General features: G+C 41.6%; 1 protein-coding gene across 6 annotated transcripts in view; it reads right to left on the bottom strand.

Moving 5' to 3' along the window:
* Tmtc4 (transmembrane O-mannosyltransferase targeting cadherins 4) overlaps window positions 1–22698 on the bottom strand; it is a 59804-nt gene that overhangs the window by 10269 nt on the left and 26837 nt on the right. For 5 of the 6 annotated variants that reach the window (XR_007108761.1, XM_047553209.1, XM_047553208.1 and 2 more), the window contains 9 exons: window positions 22172–22272; window positions 17750–17842; window positions 17358–17522; window positions 16186–16388; window positions 14754–14925; window positions 14541–14672; window positions 9243–9322; window positions 8963–9070; window positions 8722–8863 (listed from right to left, as the gene is read on the bottom strand). Coding sequence is in view for 5 of the 6 variants with exons in the window: in XM_047553209.1 (XP_047409165.1) it covers window positions 8722–8863; window positions 8963–9070; window positions 9243–9322; window positions 14541–14672; window positions 14754–14925; window positions 16186–16388; window positions 17358–17522; window positions 17750–17842; window positions 22172–22272 (1196 nt within the window). In the remaining variant the exon portion in view is untranslated. The remainder of the gene's footprint in view (window positions 1–8721; window positions 8864–8962; window positions 9071–9242; window positions 9323–14540; window positions 14673–14753; window positions 14926–16185; window positions 16389–17357; window positions 17523–17749; window positions 17843–22171; window positions 22273–22698) is intronic. The other variant, XM_047553211.1, reaches the window with a different exon arrangement.

The raw sequence follows: 22698 nt of genomic DNA, 5'->3' as shown, positions 1-22698 counted from the left end.
CAGAACCTCAGATATCGAAGACAAAATATTTAATCTTGAAAACAAAGTTGACCAAATAGAGAAGATGGTAAGAAATCATGAACAGAATCTACAAGAACTATGATATCATGAAAAGGCCAAATTTAAGAATTATTGGGATTGAGGAAGGCTTAGAGAAACAAACCAAAGGAATGAACAATATATTCAATGAAATAATATCAGAAAATTTCCCAAATCTGAAGAATGAAATGGAAAATCAAGTACAAGAGGCTTATAGGACTCCAAATATACAAAATTACAACAGACCCACACCAAGGCACATTATAATGAAAATACCTAACATACAAAATAAAGACAGAATTTTAAAGGCTGTGAGAGAAAAGAATCAAATTACATTTGGGGGAAACCAATACGGATATCAGCAGATTTTTCAATCCAGACCCTAAAAGCTAGAAGGGCCTGGAACAACATTTTTCAAGCTCTGAAAGAAAATGGATGCCAACCAAGAATCTTATACCCCGCAAAACTTACCTTCAGATTTGACAACGAAATAAAATCCGTCCATGATAAACAAAAGCTAAAAGAATTTACAAAAAGAAAGCTGGCATTACAGAACATTTCAGTAAAATATTCCATGAGGAAGAGATGAAAAACAAATGATGTAAATCAGCAAAGGGAGGAACTACCCTAAAGGAACAACCAATAAAGGAGAAATCAAGTCATGTCAAAAAAAAAAAAAAAATGAGCCAAATGACCAGGAATACAAATCATATCTCAATAATAACCCTGAATGTTAATGGCCCGAACTCATCAATCAAAGACATAGACTGGCAGATTGGATTAAAAAGAAAGATCCAACAATTTGCTGCCTGCAAGAGACTCATTTCATAGAAAGAGATACCTACAGACTAAAGGTGAAAGGATGGGGAAAAACATACCATGCACATGGACTCAGCAAAGAAGTTGGAGTATCCATCCTCATTTCAGATAATGTGGATTTCAAGCCAAAACTAGTCAGAAGGGATAAAGAAGGTCATTTCATACAGCTTAAGGGAAGCATAAATCAGGAAGACATAACAATCATAAATATCTATGCCCCAAACAGTGGCTCATCCATATACGTCAAACAAATCCTTCTCAATGCCAGAAATCAAATAGACCACAACACAATAATACTAGGTGATTTTAACACACCTCTCACACCACATAGATCTCAAAAACACAATCAATAATTTAGACTTAACAGACATTTATAGAATATACCATCCAAGAAAGAGTGAATATACTTTCTTCTCAGCAGCACATGGATCCTTCTCTAAAATAGACCATCTATTATGCCACAAAGCTAATGTTAGCAAATACAAGAAGATAGAGATAATACCTTGTATTCTATCAGATCTAATGGATTGAAATTAGAAATAAATGACAGAGTAAAAAACAGAAACTACTCCAACACCTGGAGATTAAATAATACACTATTGTATGATGAATGGATAACAGAAGATATCAGGAAGGAAATTAAAAAATTCTTGGAGGTAAATGAGAACAAAGAAACAACATATCAAAATCTCTGGGACAGTATGAAAGCAGTTCTTAGAGGAAAATTTATTTCATGGAGCACATTTAATAAAAGAAGTAAAACTCAACAAATAAATGACCTAATACTACAGCTCAAAGCCCTAGAAAAAGAAGAACAGAGCAACACCAAAAGTAGCAGAAGACAGGAAACAGTTAAAATCAGAGCTGAAATCAATGAAATTGAAACAAAAGAAACAATACAAAAAATTGACAAAATAAATAGTTCGTTCTTTGAAAAAATAAAATTGATAAACCCTTAGCTACACTAACAAAGAGAAGAAGAGAGAAAACCCAAATTACTAAAATTCAGAATGAACAAGGAAATATCACAACAGACACGACTGAAATACAAAACATAATTAGAAGCTATTTTGAAAATCTATACTCCAACAAAACAGAAAACCTCGAAGACATCAACAGGTTTCTAGAGACATGAATTACCTAAACTAAACTAGGAGGACATACACAATTTAAATAGATCAATTTCAAGTAATGAAATAGAAGAAGTCATCAAAAGCCTACCAACAAAGAAAAGTCCGGGACCAGATGGGTTCTCAGACGAGTTCTACAAAACCTTTCAAGAAGAGCTCATTCCAATACTTCTCAAAGTATTTCATGAAATAGAAGAGGAGGGAACCCTCCCAAACTCATTCTATGAAGCCAATATCACCCTGATACCTAAACCAGAGAGGCACACATTGAGGAAAGAAAATTTCAGACCAATATCCTTAATGAACATTGATGCAAAAATTCTCAACAAAATCTTAGCAAATCACATACAAGAACATTTAAAAAAGATAGTGCACCACGATCAGGTGGGTTTTATCCCAGGGATGCAAGGTTGGTTCAACATCCAGAAATCAATAAATGTAATTCACCATATCAATAGACTTAAAGTCCAGAATCACATGATTACTTCGATAGATGCAGAAAAAGCATTTGATAAAATACAGCATCCTTTCATGCTCAAAACACTGGAAAAAACAGGGATAGTGGGAACATTCCTTAACATTGTAAGGGCCATCTATGCTAAGCCCATGGCCAATATCATTCTAAATGGTGAAAAACTGAAAGCATACTCCCTAAAAATTGGAACAAGGCAGGGATGCCCTCTTTCACCACTTCGATTCAACATTGTCCTTGAAACTCTAGCCATAGCAATTAGACAGACCAAGGAAATTAAAGGGATATGAATAGGAAAAGAAGAACTCAAACTATCCCTATTTGCTGATGATATGATTATATATTTAGAGGAACTAGAAAATTCCACCAGAAAACTTTAAAAACTCATAAGTGTATTCAGTAAAGTAGCAGGATATGAGATTAATGCTCATAAATCCAATGCATTTTTATACACAAGTGATGAATCTTCAGAAAGAGAAGTTAGGAAAACTACCCCATTCACAAGAGCTTCAAAAAAAATAAAATACTTGGGAGTCAATCTAACAAAAGAGGTGAAAGACCTCTACAATGAGAACTACAGAACACTAAAGAAAGAAATTAAAGAAAACCTTAGAAGATGGAAAGATCTCCCATGTTCTTGGATAGGCAGAACTAATATTGTCAAAATGGCCATACTAACAAAAGTGCTATACAGATTCAATGCAATTCCAATTAAAATCTCAACGACGTACCTTACAGAAATACAGCAAGCAATCATGAAATTCATCTGGAAGAATAAGAAACCCAGAATAGCTAAAGCAATCCTTAGCAGGAAGAGTGAAGCAGGGGGTATCGCAATACCAGACCTTCAACTATACTACAAAGCAATAGTAACAAAAACGGCACAGTATCGGCACCAAAATAGACAAGTAGATCAACGGTACAGAATAGAGGACATGGACACAAACCCAAATAAATACAATTTTCTCATATTAGACAAAGGGGCCAAAAATATGCAATGGAGAAAAGATAGCCTCTTCAACAAATGGTGCTGGGAAAACTGGAAATCCATATGCAACAAAATGAAACTAAACCCCTATCTCTCACCCTGCACAAAAGTCAACTCATAATGGATCAAGGACCTTGAAATCAGACCGGAGACCCTGCATCTTATAGAAGAAAAAGTAGGTCCAAATCTTCAACTTGTTGGCTTCAGATCAGACTTCCTTAACAGGACTCCCATAGCACAAGAAATAAAAGCAAGAATCAATAACTGGGACAGATTCAAACTAAATGGTTTTCTCTCAGCAAAGGAAACTATCAGTAATGCGAAGAGAGAGTCTACAGAGTGGGAGAAAATCTTTGCCACTCATACTTCAGATAGAGCACTAATTTCCAGAATATATGAAGAACTCAAAAAACTCTACACGAAGAATACAGATAACTCAATCAACAAATGGGCTAAGGATATGAACAGACACTTCACAGAAGAAGATCTACAAGCAATCAACAAACATATGAAAAAATGTTCAACATCTTTAGTAATAAGAGAAATGCAAATCAAAACTACCCTAAGATTCCTTCTCACCCCAATAAGAATGGCGATTATCAAGAATACAAGCAACAATAGGTGTTGGAGAGGATGTGGGGAAAAAGGTACACTTATACATTGCTGGTGGGGATGCAAATTAGTGCAGCCACTCTGGAAAGCAGTATGGAGATTCCTTAGAAAACTTGGAATGGAACCACCATTTGACCCAGCTATCCCATTACTCGGCCTATACCCAAAGGATGTAAAATCAGCATACTACAGAGATACAGCCACATCAATGTTCACAGCTGCTCAATTCGCAATAGCCAGATTGTGGAACCAACCTAGATGCCTCTCAATTAATGAATGGATAAAGAAACTGTGGTATATATATACCATGGAATATTACTCAGCCAAAAAGAATAATAAAATTATGGCATTTGCAGGCAAATGGATGCAGTTGGAGAATATCATGCTAAGTGAGATAAGCCAATCTCAAAAAAACCAAAGGATGAATGATCTCACTAATAAGCGGATGATGACACATATAGGGGGTGGGAAGGGGGCAAGAACGGAGGAAGAAGGGACTCTGTAGAGGGATAAGGGGGGTGGGGGGAGGGGAAAAAATAACAGAATGAATCAAAAACTATTACCCTAGGTAAATGTATGATTACACAAATGGTATGCCTCTACCTCATGTACAAACGGAGAAACAAGAGGTATCCCATTTGTTTATAATAAAAATGAATTTAAAAAATCATATTTCAGGCTACTGATACTTCAGTACTGCTCATTATTCTTTATCCAGAAAGACCCCATGCAGTTCATCTTTGATGAAGTATTATTTAGAAGAGTAAACAACTTGCGATCCTCCTGCCTCAGCTTCCCCAGTCACTAGGATTACAGGTGTGCACCACCACACCTGGCTTAATGCATCTTTTCATTAGACAACAGGAATGTTTGATTTGTCTTATGACCCACACGGCACATAGATGGTATATATACGAGAAAAAGATGGGTTTAATGAATTATGGAAACACATATGAATATTCATCTACCAAAGATGTCAGAATTTCCCATGAGACTCAGAAAATAAGGTCATAATATTTTATTCTTTAAAATGAATGATAAAAATTAAACTCATTTGGGATGCTTGATTATATTAACATTTGATTCTCTCTCTTCATCAGCTATTCTAGTGATTTTTCAAGACAATTCTATCCACCATGTCATAAGCATCGGTTCACTTGAACAACACCCATGGAGACATTTTAACCTGGGACAACCAAGTTAACTTCAACCATTCAACACACACACACATTTTATTTAGAGACAGGGTCTTGCTAAGTTGCTGAGGCTGGCTTTGAACTTGCAATCCTCCTACCTCAGCCTCCTAAGCCACTGGGATTATAAGCAATGTGCCACCGCGCCTGGCACCTTACAACACATTTCATGGCTACACATTTTAAGTTCCATATAACATTCATTTTATGGCTTCTACTATTTTGATTGTTATTATTACTATTTATTGAATAACAACAGATGGAATCAGGCAAGGGACTTTCAGTTTGCCTCCACTCCACTCTTGTACATAGAACAAGCAAACACTTTAAGGGAAACAAAAAAATGGTGATGAACAAGAACCACCCAGCAGAAAGCAGAGGGCACGTACACAGTGGCCTCCCACGAGTCCTCTGCCCATCCTTCTATGCTCCAGTCTGGGCCGCAGCTGGAGCCTGCCAACTGTACTTCCCTGGCTCCTTTGACACTTGTTTCCTGGTAAAGATTCTGCCAACAGTTTCTGCTGCAAGCATCAGATGTAGCGGGGAGAGGAGCTGGAAGCAGGGGTCCTTTCTATGACCACAGCCTCTAGTCCTTCAATTCCGGTAGCTCCCTTTCCTCCCATTTGTTCCCCAAACCTATTTGTTAATCTAGGTTAGCATTACCTTTTCTTTTTCATTCTCCCAATGACCATCTAACCAGTTCCCCATATTAAACCTTTTCCATTTACAGTACTTTGTGCGCTGTTTTCCCTGAATGCATTCTGAGTGATGTAATCAGCTTCTGCACAGAGAACTGTCTCCAGTAATACCTCTCTGGCCACTGGACTTTAACACTCTAGGACTGGCAATATGTCCCAAATAATCCAGCTCTTCCTAATTTTCTATTCCACAAGAGAACTGCATTATATTCCCTTATCAAGATCCAAAAATCAAAACAAATTTCTATCTCATGTTATAAAAATGAGACTTCTAAAGAAGACACCTTGAAGTTATTAAGTGCCTCTTATTCGCCAATATATAAAAGGGTTGGTTGAGCTGTTAAAGATTAAGCTCTTAATGCTTTTAAGCTGTCAAGTGGGCAAAAGCTGGGTAATTAAACCACAATGGACAGCAAAAGCCTTAAATGAGCAGGAACAGGGGTGGGGGCAGAGGACTGGGGGAAAAGCATTTCAGGGCAGCCTAATTAGTAAACAATATCAAGTCTCAATCTGTTTAGCGCTACTGGTGATCTTGCAGGTGAATTTGTAATGTTTCCCAGGACTAGAGTGTACTGTTAAAGCAGGTATTTTATATCTGTGATCCTTTCTTTGGATATAACTTCCAGTACGCTCATTTAGCAGATATTCTCTATTTTCCAAATCCCAAGGAAACGGAGGGACAGGCAGCTACTGGGGAAGAGCAGAAGGCTGTGGAGCAGAACCGTAAAGCAGGAGGCTGTGGCAGACACACGGGGCACTCTAGAAGGCTGCAGGTGATGCCCTCACTTTACAAGCAGGGACCTGAGAGAAGAGCTAGTCCCAGCAGAGGTAAAAGGAAGGACAGCGAGTCTAATGTGGTGCTCAAGCACCAGTCCAGCAGCCGCGGGAGGAGAGGCCACGGCCTCCCCACGTGCACCCCTGCACCCAGCCTGCCCTCGCTCGGCTAACTCTGTGAGCACTGACCCACTCGGGATGCTGTCGGGTTCTCTGGTTTCTGCTCACATCATTATGATGTCCTACTGATCAACCCCACGGCGTATCACTAGAACAGTTCTGGTTCTATTCCAGTCTTCCAGTTTCACTGAGAAGCTGTTTTAGCATCAAAGTGTGTAACTGGATCATAAAGCACAGAATTTTGAAAATGCTGAAAAACAAAACAAAAGAAAATAGATGCCCAGTTGTTCTACAGAAGGCTGGTGTGGGGCAGTGGGCATGCTGTGCTATTTGCCTTTCCTATCCAACCTCTCGCTGTCTGTGGGTTGGTCACATTACTGCCACCCTTCTGACTGTGCTCAGGGAAGAGGAACTTTTCTTTTCCACACAGGAGAAAGCACAGAGATGGTCTCCTCCTACAGTACCTCCTAACTAAAACATGTTTTATCTCTTTTGAACAAAAACAAGTCGTTTCACTTAAAAATTTATAACATAAACATTATTAACCCACTTAAAGTGACGTATATAGAATGGAAAAGGTAGGTCTTTATCATACCTGCCATCTTGCTTCCTCCATTCATAAAACTGTGTCTCCACATCCCAGCAGAATTATGGCTATCTTGTCCAGAAACAAAGACCCAAATCACTCACATCATGGTAAAAATGGAAGCCTGGTTTTCCAATAAATTTAAAGCAGTTAATGTTTTCTGGGTTGCTCTTCCCAGTCATTTTGCTTTGACATGATCTTTGGGTCAATGTTTGGATATAGCTGCTTCTCCAATGCAGGGCCAGTGATACTGGAATCACCTGGGTGGGGATCATTTTTATTTTTTAAATAGCAATTCTCTATGGAGATTTTTCAGATTTCTCAGTCTGAAACAGGGTGAATGTACAAGCAGCTGGGGAAACTACTGTTTGATAACACAAGGATTCCAGAAAACAAAGAAGCTTCAAGAGTTTAAAATGAGGACAAATAGGTACTTCATTAGGACACTGGATGCTATTCTACATGTGAGGTTAAGCTGGGTGAAATCTGGAAAATTAGATGTAAACTTCTTTTAAAAACCATATCATCACTGTGCATATACTCTAGCTTGACTCAGATGAACCAAAAGTTTCTTCCTTAACAATTTCACCTAATATAATTAAATGCATTAGGAATATATATTTGGTTTCTTGAAACCAAATTAAAGAGCTGACTGAGTAGAGAATATAGTAATTCCCATTTAAAGAATTTTCCTATTTGTGTGCCTCATTTTGTGAATAAAATCAAGATCAATCAGATCTTCATACACAGTCTGTCAACAACCACTTAGGGAACACATTATTTTCTATTTCCATCAAGTAATGCCAGAGCCCTTTTGGGCAAGTGCCCTGACTTCCCAAGCTTCTCTTAGGGAAAATGCCCCCTGCAGATGAAGAGATCTATCTGTTCCCCTGAGGTAGGGGAACAAAGAAACTCAGAAACCACACACCAGGTTTGTTTTCAAATCCATTTCTATTCAGTTTGTGTTAAAAAGAGAGAGAGAAATGTTTATCAGGAAGTTACTCTTTGGGATAGTTTTTCAGAGCAGAAGAGATTTAAAAAGTTTTGATCTATCCTTAGTTTCACCTATTGCCTTGGTGATCTTGTAACCTTGGTTCAAGTTGGACTTCTTGCTCATCAGAGTTTCAACACTGTGCATATGGAAATCAAACAGCTACCTTCAAAGGAGATAAATGGATGCAGAAGCTTTATAAAATGTTGAGTGCTGGATAGGCCTTATGACTGTTCTTTGATTTTAATGAAGGGGAACCCAGTCTTTCCTCCTGCAGACCTGGGGTGGCCTGGCCTTACCAGACGCCCGAGGTTATAGTAGCAGTCCGGGTATTTCCTTCTGTATTTAATTGCTGTCCGGTAACTCTGTTCCGCTGCCTCGAACCGTTTCAGGCTGTTTTGCACTATGCCCAAATTCATCCACGCAGCAGCAAAATCCGGCCTGGAAGAGCGTTTTTAAACAAGAAAAAGAAAGGCTCAGATGTCAAAGCATAGGAACTTGTTTCTTTGTCCCTGGCCTAATTATAAAAGCAATGCTTACTGTATCTGAACAGCCAAAGACAGCAGCTCTTCAGCTTCCTGTAGCTCGTTCCTTTCTTTTAAGATATTTCCAAGATTATTCATGGCATGAACATATTTGGGATTTAATCTGGAAATTGAGAGAGAAACCAAGCTATTACTGTTGAGTATTTTCTACCAAACTCTCAGGAATCAGTGAAGACATCTCAAGGATAGGGTCTTTGAAGGAAGGGTTAGGAATCCTAGCAAGTGAGAACAAAACACGCACACTAGTGATACTTCTGGAAGATGTGGTTGCATACCTTACTGCTTCCCGGTAGTATCTGATGGCTGCTGTTTGGTTGCCTTTGTCAGCCAGGTTTTTGCCGATGTTGTAGTGAACCTGAAAATACAGAGGACAATGTGGTCACCAGAGCCTGGACACCTATCACATTTTCTACCTGAACACAGAGGGAGAGGGACTGAAAAAAACAACCCTTAGCACTTTTGCTAAATCCCTTCAGGGGGCAGGTTAACTCCCCACGCTGTAAGAAAAGACTAGAAGGGAGGTAATAAGCACACATATCACTAAAGTATGACAGAAGGAAAAATAACTATTTCTCAGAGAATACAAAATCACGAAGTGAGGCTGATTTTATTCCTAATTCTCAAATGCCCCCCTTCTCTCCCCCACACCCCGTTACCACTGAGATCACAGTCAGTCACATGTGGATGTGATGGTAAGAAACTGTGACTCTGTATGCCCATTTTATCCAGATGCAGCCCCTTCTTGTGTGATGTCTTTCTTTGGTGGTGTTACAAGAATTTTGCTTTATATCCGTTGTAAGAAACATTTTATGTGCCCTCTAAATTCCTATGTTGAAATCCTAACTCCTAAGAGGACAGTATTAAGAGGCAGGGACTTGGACAGATGATCAGACCACGAGGGGAACCCTCAAGAACACAATCAGTGCAGTTATAAAACAGGCCCCGGAGAGCCTCTCGCCCTCCCTTTGCTAGGTGAGGACACGGTGAGAAGACAGCTGTCTCTGAACCCAGTGTCCAGGCCCCACTGGACACTGCATCTGCTGGGGGCTTCATCTTGGACTATTCAGTCTCCAGAACTCACAGAGGTAAATGTCTGTGGTTTGAGTTACTCAGGCTGTGGTATTCTGCCACAGCAGTCTGAACTAAGACAACACCTAATGAAACCCACCTTCTGCGTCCTCCAGGTGATGACAGATGGTAAACCTCTGCCTCCATTAAACTGCAGCTCCCATTTTCTCCTCCCCCTGTCCCTTGTAACCATCCCACTACGTCTCTATGATCAGAGGTATATACTGGTGATTGAGAGCTCCTTTTGGGACCATGTAATATAAAGTCTAGTAGCAACTTTAGGAAAGGACGGACTATAGATATCCATTCAGTTATGAGTGTTCAGGGTGACTGGTAAGATGCTTGTATCACAGGCAGCTGGCACATGCCGAGCCACCCAAGTGCAGGTGTGGCATTTGGTGCATTCCTCGACAGTCTCGTCTCCTGACAGTAGCTCTCCAAGCTGACGCACTGCTTTGGCATTGACCGTGAAGCTGGATCTGGACATGGGTTCCTAAGCCCATGTTTCTTTGTCTATATGACACCTGATTATCAGGTGCTGGGTGACCATGGGCTCACTGCTCTAGGCAATTTCTAGTTCCCTTCATTCACACCATCTGCTTTTCTTCTTGGAGTAAAATGTGCCTCATAATAGGCACTAGTGACTAGTGACTGTGGAAACAGGGTCTTTAAAGAGGTAATTAAGGTAAGATGAGATAATATGAGTGACCCCAATCCAATCTAATTGGTGTCCTTTCAAGAAGAGGCAACTTGGACACATAGACACCAGTGTGCACAAAGGAAAGCCCATGTGGAGACACAGGGAGAAGGCGGCCATCTCTGCCCCACGAAGAGAGCTCTTAGGAGAAACCTGCCCTGTGCATACCTTGATCTTGAACTTCCAGTCTCTAGAATCGTGAGAAACTAGAGTTCTGTGATTAAGCCACCCAACCTGTGGCACTTTGTTATGGCAGGTGGAGCAAACCAATGAACCTTGGAATACAGCAACAGCTGAAACATATTCCAGCTGCATCACATGTGAATACGGTTTCAAGCCACCTCTGAGGATAGGATACGCCTGCACAGGGAGTCTTACCCTACGGTTACGGTGCTTCCTCAAGTGGATCTGTGGAAGGGGCAGTGTGACACTCTGTAGGCACACATGCAACAGATTCCTTTGACACTGGAAAGTAGCGACAGTTGTGTTTATCTAATCTGACGGAAAGGGTCACAAGCAGAGAAATCGCAGGTGGTATAAACATGCACTCCTGAGCACCAGAGAGTAAAATTTAGATTCCTGGACCCAAGTATTGTCCATTCATAGGTATTTTCATCTGTAAATTATGGTCTGGAGGTGGCTCAGTTAATGCTATTGCCAGAGCACGCATTGGGAGATGTGGGCCGTAAACAGCTTGATTTTGCATCTCCCCAGACTCCAGCCTGGAAGTGCACTTCAACTTCCGTCCAGTGCACAAAAGAACCCAAGGCCAGAAAATGCAAGCTGCGAGGGATGTCCTCAGAACACAAATGCAGCTCCTACTCAGATTTCAACATGACTTCCACCTCTTCCTCCCCTACGTTCCTGCTGCTTTCCTTTGTTCTAGGCAAATTCTATTTTCTCCATAAAAAGCTCAGACAAAGAGTTCAACTGCCCTCTGCAGTATGGACAGTGTTTTGTTAGATGCTCAGAATGCCAGACCAGGGAGACCCAGGGAGAGGAAGGGGCACTTTGGACAATCAGACCACAGTTATTTAACTGGAATGACTTGAAGCCAGATTCAGCCCTAGAAGGAGGTCCCTAATTAAGAACCGGTGAGCAGCTTTACCCTATGGATTATATGGAAGAGATTTTGTGACTAGAAAATAGCTGCCTATATTATAAAACTAAACAAAGCTCAAACCTGACAGCCAGGTTGCTTGAAACAGTGTTTAGAGAATGAGAGATTTTTGTTTCCACGGTATATGAAAGATTGAAAAAAAAAAAAAAAACCAATAAAACCAAAAAATAAAACCTGTTCATTCTTCTTTCAACTTTCCCTCAGACCTTTGTGCTTCACAGGCTAAGAGGGACCAGTATAGAAGCCAGACAGAAACAACCATCACAACTGAATGATACAAATGCAAAGTAAAAGCATCAGGAATGAAAGACACTTTTAATACCAGTACTAAATCAGTTTGTTTGAAAAACCCTGCCAACCATGGATATTCCATTTAAAATGTTTTAAACTAAAAACCCTGTAACTATCCTGGATCGCTCTTTCAAGAGATATATCATGGTGGGCTATGATCTTTCTCATTGTTAAAAGAATTTGGAATGTATTGCAGAATTGATACTGGGTGCAACATATATTTAAGCCTTAAAAACTAAGTGACTGCAAATAAATTAGATACTTGCAATCTCATCCACAGCAGGCTCAGTGAATTCAATTTCCATTTGGCCCAATTCAATAACTAATATTAGGTGCCTCCCATATACAAGTCACTGTGGTATTTAAATGCAGGCCAGGCACAGTCACCACCTGTGTTGACACTGCTATCTTTTAAAAAAAGATGAGTCTTGGTTTGTAAATCTGGGTATAAACTAGATCCAGGGTCAGCTGCCCACTTAATATTCAGTGAATGCCAGGTGGAGAGCGGTACAGAGGACTCATCCCGTATCATGGCCTGAAGGGAAGAACTGAGATCTCTTTCTTGCAACTGATCTAGCTTTTGTCCAAGAAAGAAAGGCAAATGTACAACACTATGATTTATAGTAGAAAGTTTAAAACAAAAAACCCTCTATATTGCTTACATTGAACCATATAATTGAAAAGTTTTTAGAAAACAACTACCAGTGGGTCTTGTTCTGAAAATGAGACCTTTGGTGCATGCCTTAAGTTATAAAAAGAAACACAAGTGCACAGACTCACACACCCTTCTCACAACTGTGTGCCTGTGTGTGCATGCCCTGTGTTTTCTAGCCTGTTGTGTAGGAAACCACGCCACCCGCAGACTCTGACACCCAGCCGTTGCATGTCCCACCCCCTCATTTACTAGTTACCTGAGCATGTAGTCACCCAAATTAATAACCTGAATGTCAGTTTGCCCTTTCTATGCCTCAGTTTCTCCCACTTGGAAAAATAAAGAACCCAGCAGGAGGATAATGGAGATTAATTATATAGCCTCTACAAAGGGACCTGAGCTCCTTGTGGTACAGAACTATAAAAATAGAAGGGGTAATTACTGCTATTCACACAGAAAAGTAAAAATAAAGCAAAACCTATTCACGTTTATAAAATTAAATCAAAGGCAATTTATTTTTAGTAGCATGAAATAAATTGATCAGTCAGCAAATCAAAGACAAAAGTTCCAAATAATTCACTCTTTTATCTAAGTCCCTTAACTATAAAACACGAACAAGATGTTTTAAATCCAAGAAAAGAACAGACAGGAGTCAGCACCTTTTATCTACTATCCTTCACTGAGGGTCCTAATAAGATGTCAACTCTGCATTTTATTCACATAAATTTGCCTGAAATCATTGCTTTCCTGTAAAACCAGAATGTGGAAAAGAGACAGAATTCGAGAGAGCTCCCCCCACCCAGGAGGACTGCATGTAAGCGTCCCAGGCACGTTCAATTCGGGTGGCCTAAGAGAAAAGGTATCATTATTTAGTGATAATAATCTATACTAACAGGAAAGACCTCTACCCTAATGCCATTAAAACTTCCTGCCACTTAACAGGAAGCTCAAACTCAAAAGAACCCACGCAAGCAGCACTTCTTGGCACTTACTCTGTGCTGGCCACTGTCTGAGGTGCCTTCATTCACGTGGGCCTCAGAACAAGCCCAGCCTGCGGGGTCACCCCCTTCTTAGAGAGAAGGGAACTGAAAGTTCAAACACAGCCTAGTTTTGCCCAAAGAGGCACAGCTGGCTGTGTGCAAAGCTCAGATTAATCAAAAACTTCAGGGCAATGTATTCCTGCCAGACTGCTTCAACAAAAACACTGCCTATTTTACAGTCTATACATTTTTGTTTACCCATTCTGACAAAAGCAATCAGATGCCAAGAACCTGAAGGTGACATCAATGCATATTTTGTGAAATACACAGCATAATTTACATGTCCTGCACCAAATGACTGCCCATTTGCAGGTGTTACCACCATCAAGTTGCAGTGTGGCAGAGGCAGCTCCTGCTCAAGGCAGAGTCTGGGTTCTGAAGTGGACCTGGCCCGACCCCCACCTGGAGATGGGATGTCCCCTTCCCTGCCCTTCAGAGCAACTGGAAGATGTGTAGGATTCCACTTAAGTAATCTGCCTCATTGATATTGCCTGGTTTTAATGACTTCTTTTGAATTATTTTAGCTAAACTTTTATGAATTTTATCAAAATCATTTAAAAAATACGGCAAAGAAAAAAACCCATGTATTTGGTCATGGTGTTATGCACGCTACTGTCCAACATTAAATGTTCTTCGTACTCAGTTGGAGAACCCAAAACATTTCCGAGTAAAGTCTTTTTAAAAGAAAGATGGCAGCCAAGGTACCTTAGCATTGAGGGGGCACACAGACAGGGCGCTTCGAAAAAGCTGGTCCTCACTCCGCCACTCGCCACTGCGAATCATGCATCTCAGGATGTTGATGAACAAAATCCCCAGCACCAAGGCAGCAATGAGCTTCTTAAGAACAGAGAGAAGCAACATCACTAGTGAGCAGCTGCAGCTGTTTTGGCCATACACGGTGCCACTCTGGATTGGTACCTTTTTCTTAGTATGTCTGCTCAGGGCTCCAAATCCAAAGGTTAGCAGCATGCAGTAGCCAGCACTGGGGAGGTAGAGGACCCGCTCGGCCACCACAAAGCCCACTCGGAAGAACAGGTTGCTTGCAGGAAGAAAGGGGATCACAAGAAATCCCAGGCCCAGTGTAAGGATTCTGGAAGATTAAAATTATTTAAATAAATGGTTCTTTTTGGATTTGTCAAGCAAAACGTCCTACTCAACATTAATGATAAAGACCTTTCTTTTTTTCATGCCATCAACTGAAAATGATACCAACATCAGCAGAAAAATGTCACCAGGAGAGGATTTAGCTGGCAGTATGGGATAAGACTTAAAATATTACCAAGGCACTTAACGTCAAGGACAAAACTTACAAATCATATGAGTCACATTAATAAAGTTAGAATGATCATATTTGTGAGCTCTGATTAATTCACCTGCTCCTAACTATGCCTCAAACCATTGAGGTATGAAATAGTTCAGTCTAGTTTCATGGAAAACAACCTGCTGAGCAGTAATAGCAATACTGAAGGGAATAAACTTCATAAATCTGAAACAAACTAATGTCACATGTGGTTGGTATATACCACCATCGAACAGAAAGTTGAGCACTGGAACACTTCTAGAATGGGTGGCTCATTCCTAACATCCCCATGATACAGGAGGATGAATGAGTAAGCGAGGTGGCATTTGGTGGCTCCTTCCTGGAGCCTGTGCCTACAGTATGTTTTCCAAAAATCCTATTTCATATGTACCAAGTGAAATGACTGAGACTAAATTTCATTGCTCTTTAGAATCATCAACCAATTTAAAACACTGATGAATGTAAAACTTGATTTATTTTGAGAAATTACTAATTCCATAAACACTGTGCTTAACAGAAATCATTTTAAACAGTTTTTATTTCCATGAAACACATTTGTTTTTTCCCAATTATTTTCTCAATAACCTTAAAAAATTTTTTTTTTTCTGCCAAGAAAGAACGGTCTCTTTGGGGCAGCAGCTTATTTTGTACCCGAGGACAACAGAAGGAATCACCATAGCATTCACTAGGGTTTTTTTGAAGGAGAATTGTGAAATAATGGGCACAACACACATCAATTACACTCTCTGTTCTGACCATAAATTACTCTTTACCACCTACAGCGAAGAGGATCTCCAAGTGCTATTTCACGGGGGAAGGGGCGGGGGAGACAGAGCAGTCATCCGTACCCCCCCTCGGCTTCCCTCCCACTAGTTGAAGCCAGCCTTGTGCTCTGAGGGAACAGGACTCATCCCTGCCATTAATATGCATCTGAAACAAATGTCCTTAAACATCACGTCCACAAAATGGTTAAGATGATCAGTGCTGAATTGAGCAAGATGCTTCAGACACCACCCAGGGTGGAAGTTAAAATTCAGGGCTGCCTCTTACCTTCTCTTGCGGCTGTCTTCGGAGCACAGGGCTTGGCATATTAGGCCAATTAGGCAGAGCCAGAGTGCTGCTAAAGCAATCAACCTCCAGTCACCAATGGACTTAATGAGGGGGATGCAGCCCATTGACCAATCAAAACAGAGCCACCAGGGACACAGCAGCAGCCAGGCATTCAATGAATAGTAGTAATTATAGTTTATGGCCTGTCAGTCAAAAGGAAAACAAACACTTACTTGACACTGAACTTGAAAGAACACGTATGTGTATATATATATATCCTAACTCCACTTTTGAGGCGCTCACAGGCATCTGTTTCAAGGACAGCAGTTGTGTAAAAATTCAACATTGCCAGTTTGTATTTTGCGCATGTAACTGAAGTCTGTAATTTTTTAAACACATCCAGATTTTAAAACAAACATACTGCCAAGCCACCAGACCAAGCAATACATTTGTTATACTTCTGGTCAAGTCATGACCCATTTATTTTGTCATGCCTAAAGCCTGTGACCTAGGAAACCCAAGCCCCAGGAGTAACCAATGTGTCTAGCAACCTAAGAACAAGGTTCTGGGGTTGTCCCCTTGTTTTCTGTCTCTATGAAGCACACAGCTAAGAATTTGTGGCTTAATACCCTTGCCTTTAGAAGAAAGGGCAAACCTAAAAGAAAAGTCTTGACACCATTACAACTATTCAAAGATCATACCAATATTGTTGCATTTTGTCTTAACCCAGTCAAGTTAATTTAACTTATAAGTGATAGGGTCTGAGGGCACTCTAACACTGGCAGGGAATTTAATGTTAGAATGGACCTCTGTATCCATGGATTCACTCAACTATGGATGGAAAATATTTAGGAAAAAAAAAATTCTAGAAAATTTCAACAAGCAAAACTTGAATTTGCTGCACATTGAGTACTTTGCTGAATCCATGTGAATGAAGTGATGTGTAGGCATTGTATGAGGTATTAGATATAATCTAGAGAAGATTTAAAAAATACAAGAGAGGTTGTACGCAGGTTTCATCTTAGAATATCCTCAGCCACAGCAAACAAACATGGAAGTATCCACATGTTAGGGATTCTGAGTGTGGTGGGGTAGAGGTGAGGATGGATGAAGGACCTGGAAATCTGGGGGCAAAGAAAATAGTGCAAAAGGGGAGCAGGCTGAGTACTCACCCTAACCAACATGCTATCAGCAAAGGAGGCTGGGTTGTCTACCTCCGTAAATGCTGGCGGGCCGGTACCCATGATTCTCCAGCGCACATACAGCACACCAGCCCCTCCGGAGGTGAGGAGGGTCATTCGGAAGAGGAGGCCCCCACTCCTGAGCATGCTGATACTCTGAAAGGACACCACAAAGCCCCTGTTGTCACAGATTTTCAATCAGAAGTGTAACCAAGCCAGGGGCCAATGTGCAGCAATGCTGCTTAAACTACTTTGACACTGCATTAAAGGGCTGGCTATTCAAGATTTCAGAATCATAAGAAATACTTAGAAAATGGCATTTTAAAATCAGCTGGCACTTGCCATTTTCCATGTCTGGGCTGGAGACAAAAGTATATACCCACCTCTAATGACTTGTCCTTACGTAGTATCTTCTGGATGACTTCCAGAAGGTTGAATTTGCCTATCACCAAGATGTCAAACACTGCATTCAAACCCTAGGAAGCAAAGCCACACACCATCAGTGGTGGGAGAGACTGGCTGTGATTGGGTAGCAATTATATGTCACAATTTTTTTTTTTAAAGTTATAGATGGACACAATACCTTTGTTTTATTATTTTAAATTTATTTTTATGTTGTGCTGAGGACTGAACTCAGTGCCTTACACATGCCAGGCAAGTGCTCTACCACTGAGCTACAGCCTCAACCCCTACATGTCACAATTTTATTATTGAATCTGGATAAGGAATGCAAAAGATTAGATCATCACAAGATTAGAACTCTTCAGTGCTGAAAAAGAACCACCCTATACTTGTATGGCACTAGTTCATGGTAAATACTTTATACCACATTTATTATTTAGTAATGACTTCTTGGCCTACACTTAACAGTACTATAAGATTCAGGATAGCAAGAAATTTGGGGCTCCCACAGGATATTCCTGATTCTTTCTCTCTCTCTCTCTTTTTTTTTGTATAACCATAAAACAGTCCTTTAGTTCATGTAGCAGAGTGGTTAATTACCTGGGGAGTAATTATGCTGAAGGTAAACACAGTCATCCACTGTACCAACCCAGCCACGTAAGCCAGCATCACGTGCTGGCTCATCTGGGAATGGTGAGTAGGTGCAGATGCACGTCAGGAGCTTTGGTGATCTCTCAGGTACCGTCTCAATGTCCACTAGTGTCCCCTTCTCCCTGGGTACACAGCTAGACTACATCTTCCTAAAAGTAAGCTCAGGTGGTTGAGTTTAGCCTATAGGGCATGGGGAGAAGTGATGTGTACCATTTGAGGGGTTTGGTTTAAAAGCCGGTCACTCTTTCAGCTGGCTGGGATGGAGATGCCCAGGGCGACTTTGGAAGTACACATGGACTGTGGAAGGTCTCCTATCAGACTGGGCCTGCTGTGCAGAGGTCAGCGATCTCCAGCAACTGGAAGAACTGCCCATGACTGTTAGTTGAACAACAAATACCTTCAATCATGAAAGGCCCCTGACAGCATGCTGCTGTGGCTCCTCTCATGCACAGCGTCTCTCAGCACCATGATGGCTTCTTTCCAGCAGGTAAGGGCGGCTTTGACAGCTATTAAGCCTACAGTTACAGGCTGAAGGAAAGATGAACTTTGGATTCTGTTCTTCACTCTGTGAGACTTTCAGCAAATATCACGGGCAGCAGACCCTGTCATGTAGCATATTCCTGCCCAATCTGGAGAGGGGGATCTGAACAGAGCCAGTGTATATGGTTAAAGCTGCCCCTACATGACTGGGGTCCTTTAAATATAGGGCTTTGTAGAAAAGAAGATCATAAATCATCAGAAGTCAGTGGTAATTTGTGGTTTTCAGAGCAAGGATGACATCCCTACTTAACTCACTCCCATAAATGTTGTTAGCCACTAATTATCCAACACATGGGCCAGTGCCGGGTTAAACATTTCAAAGAATCCTGCTTTTATTCACTCATGTGATATATGATCATAGTGGGTCACAGGACAGACCCTTTCTGCCTGGCTGTAAACCATTTTCTAGAAGGCAGGAGTTTCCTGTTTCACTGTCCCCGGCTTCTCAAGCTGCTTGTTCTTCTGCCTGGAAGCTGTGGGATGGTCACCAAGGGTCTGAACTGGCACTCTTTCTTCCATCCCACTTAAGGCAGCATCAAAACGTCCACGCCTTATGTATGTAAATTCAACCTAACCTTTAGTGCTTCAAAAATGCTAATGTACATGGGAGTTGCCTGAGGTCTGATAAGTGGGGATTCTGACTCAGCAAGGTGGGGCTGGGAGCAGACAGCCTGAATTCCCAGCAAGCCTCTGGGACGTTGTGATGCTTTTGGTCCTCAAACCACCCTTGAGATTAGAGTAAGGCTGTAGAGCAGTGGTTCCTGGCTGATTCTGATTCTACCTCTTGAGGTGTTTGGCAATGTCTGGAGACAATTCAGGTTGTCACAACCAAAGTGCGTGCTTTTGGCACCTAGTGGGTAGAGCTGCTGCTAAACGTTGTTCAATGTATAGGCGAGCCCCCCACCAGAAAGAATGACCTTGTCTAAAATGTCAACAGTGCCAAGGCTAAGAAATATTTGCTTAGAGTCAACTCTAAATAAGAAAGCTAGGCAGGAGATTCAATTATCTTTCTGTAGTGGTTCTTTTTCTTTGCTATTTCCTTGCTAGCTCACCTTAATTTTTTAGGGAGAGCCTGATAAAACCACTAATCTTTGCCTTGACTTGTGTGAACCCCTAAATAGCTACTCTCTTCCAAACTATTCTTATATGGTTGCTCAAACTCCATTTTTCCTTTCTATTTCTCTACCTCTGATCACATCCTACATACCCAAAATTTCCCTTAATAATTTAAAGAGCCCCCAACTGGCTAGAATGGAGGAAAAGGAAAGTGGATTTGTGTCTCTCCCTTCCTGGGGCTTCGACCCCAGCTACTGCTCAGATGAACCCTGGCAAGGGTAAGTCTCTACGCTTGGGGAGCTGCCAGGGAAGCCGAGCCTCATGTACGACACTCCACTTGCTGAACCACTGGCGTCTACCCAAGGTGGTATTTTAAAGGCTTCTTTGCTCTAGCCCATGCAAAGAAGGCTCACTGAGAATTCTCTATGAATACAGATTTACCCCTGGAATCCCAGAACAGACCTAGTCTCTGCCCTCATGGAACTTAAGTCTAGTGAAGAGGCAGACCACAAAGGAACATGTGGAAGACTTCACTGGAGAGAACCTGTCACCAACATCACCAAGGCGGTAAACAGGTCACTGGTGACACTGCAGTGGGAACTCAGCCAGAGGAGACGTGGGACAGAGCTGATGGGGTGGGTCACCCACACTGTCAGTGTGACCTGGGGACATAAGGAGCAGGAACAGGGAGGGCCAAGCAGAGGAACAGCCCTGCAGAGGTCTGCAGCAGAAGCAGCTTACAGGCTTGATGCCGGGAAGAGCCTGGGCACGGGCAGGCTGCGAGACCAGCAAGTGACCTGCAGGCAAGTGGGAGGCCCAAGGTTCCTGTGACCTACAGAGAGAAGCCAAGGGAGGGTGTCAAGAGGTCCGGCAATGGGAGTGCAACCTAAATTGTGAGAAGATCACTTGGAGGCTCTGAGGAGGAAGGTGGTGGGGGCGAGGGAAGAACAGGACAGGGCTGGATGGACAAAGTGCTCCTCACGGGGGCAGCACGCACTGTCACACCCCAGCTTCAGCAATGGGTCTGCCTGAGTTCATCAGAGGGCTGAAGAAACAGCTGGCCAGCCTCAGGGTCTTATCACAACACAAGGAAGACAATATGAAAGATCTCTTAATCTTTCCAGATAACACAATACAGACGTCATACGGCTGGGTACGCATCCTAGTCTTGAGTTACATGTCACAGCACACTCAGGACGGTGGATTTAAAATTGCTCTTATTTGATGATTTTCTATTATTTTAATTTTAAAGGCACCATTAGATTCTTTCTGGGGTAACAGACATGTTGCATATCTTGACAGAGTGACAGTCTCACAAGTGCATACAACTGTCCAAACTCAAGCCGTACTTTACATCTGTGTATTTTACGGCATGGAAGTTACACCTCAGTAAAATCCTAATAGTAAGAAGTTTCACATCTGGATTTTACTTACATTTCCAAAACAACGCGTACTCTAAGACACATTTAAAATGAACCAAGATAACATGTTTACTGAATTGAGCTGTCAAGGCTCAAAGGTGAAAACACAGGATGATGAGGCACATCTGGGTTTAGACACATCAGCGTTATCATACATGTTCCTTTAAATACTAGACTAACTGGACTACTAATCTTTTCGTTCTCCATCAAATTTTGAACATGGAACACTTGGATTCTAGTCTTGGTTGAAGTCTGACTCTTGGGTGGAGACTGGAGAAGAGCTGAGGATGTGGGGAAGTGTGAGGGTTTCAGGGGCTGGCAGAACTGTAATTTCTTCATTTCCAAACTACACTCTGCCCTTTCAAAATCCAGGAAGAACACATTGCTGGTTTGTCAATGGTCAGTCCTCTGCTGTACCTAGGACTCTACTAATGCACGTGAGAGCATCCTAGGAAACTCAAACCATTCTTTTCTCTTTCCTACAGGATCACTCTGAGAGGATGAATTGTGGTCCCATACCAACTTCCTGTGTATCAGTTCCCACCAGTTACTAATGATGGACAAGGACACCAGTCAGGTCTCCATCTGAATCATGATAGCATAAGCCAGTGGTCAAGAGAAGTCTATGACCTCAGGCCAGTAATGGAATGCAGAAGTAGAGGAGGTCACAGAGGCAGGGCTGGCCCAAAATGTCCTTGTAAGATGCAAGGGTCCTGCCTGAGTCTGGGTTCTTACCAGCACAGTGATCCCTTGCTCTTTGCACAGCATGGCCACTGCTCCCAGGAAGATGCTCAGCAACACCCAGAAGGTAGATGAATGTGTTCCCTCCTTGTTACCTGTCAATCAGAGAAATGAGACATGCAAAAGTCATGCAATGTGTTCTATCCTGTTAGCACCAAAAACAAAAATTTCAAGCATGTACCTTAAATACCACAATCTGAAACCAGTTTGGTCTTCAGATAGCACGTCTCTGTGGATGTGTGTGTATTTCTATACTTGTAGGTGGACAATGTCCTCTGGAAAGCATCATAAAAAAGTCTTGTCCATAAGACACTGTAACCCAGGGACCCTATGTGGCAAGTTCCTTCTTCCCAACCTGCCAATCACCTCCTAAACCATTCTGATGGGCTGTGTCAAAAACTCCCATTGAGACAGCAAACAATCCATCTGGTCTCAAGATGACCCCAGCAGTCACAATGGAGGAGCCAGGAAGGCCTGTGCACCTCTGTGAGCATCTACCACTCTGGGGACAGGGTCTGCAT

This window comes from Sciurus carolinensis, chromosome 5 (assembly GCF_902686445.1).
Source record: "Sciurus carolinensis chromosome 5, mSciCar1.2, whole genome shotgun sequence".
Taxonomy (NCBI): Eukaryota; Metazoa; Chordata; class Mammalia; order Rodentia; family Sciuridae; genus Sciurus; species Sciurus carolinensis.
The sequence above is the reverse complement of the archived record's forward strand: the minus strand, read 5'-3'. Positions and strand labels throughout refer to the sequence as shown.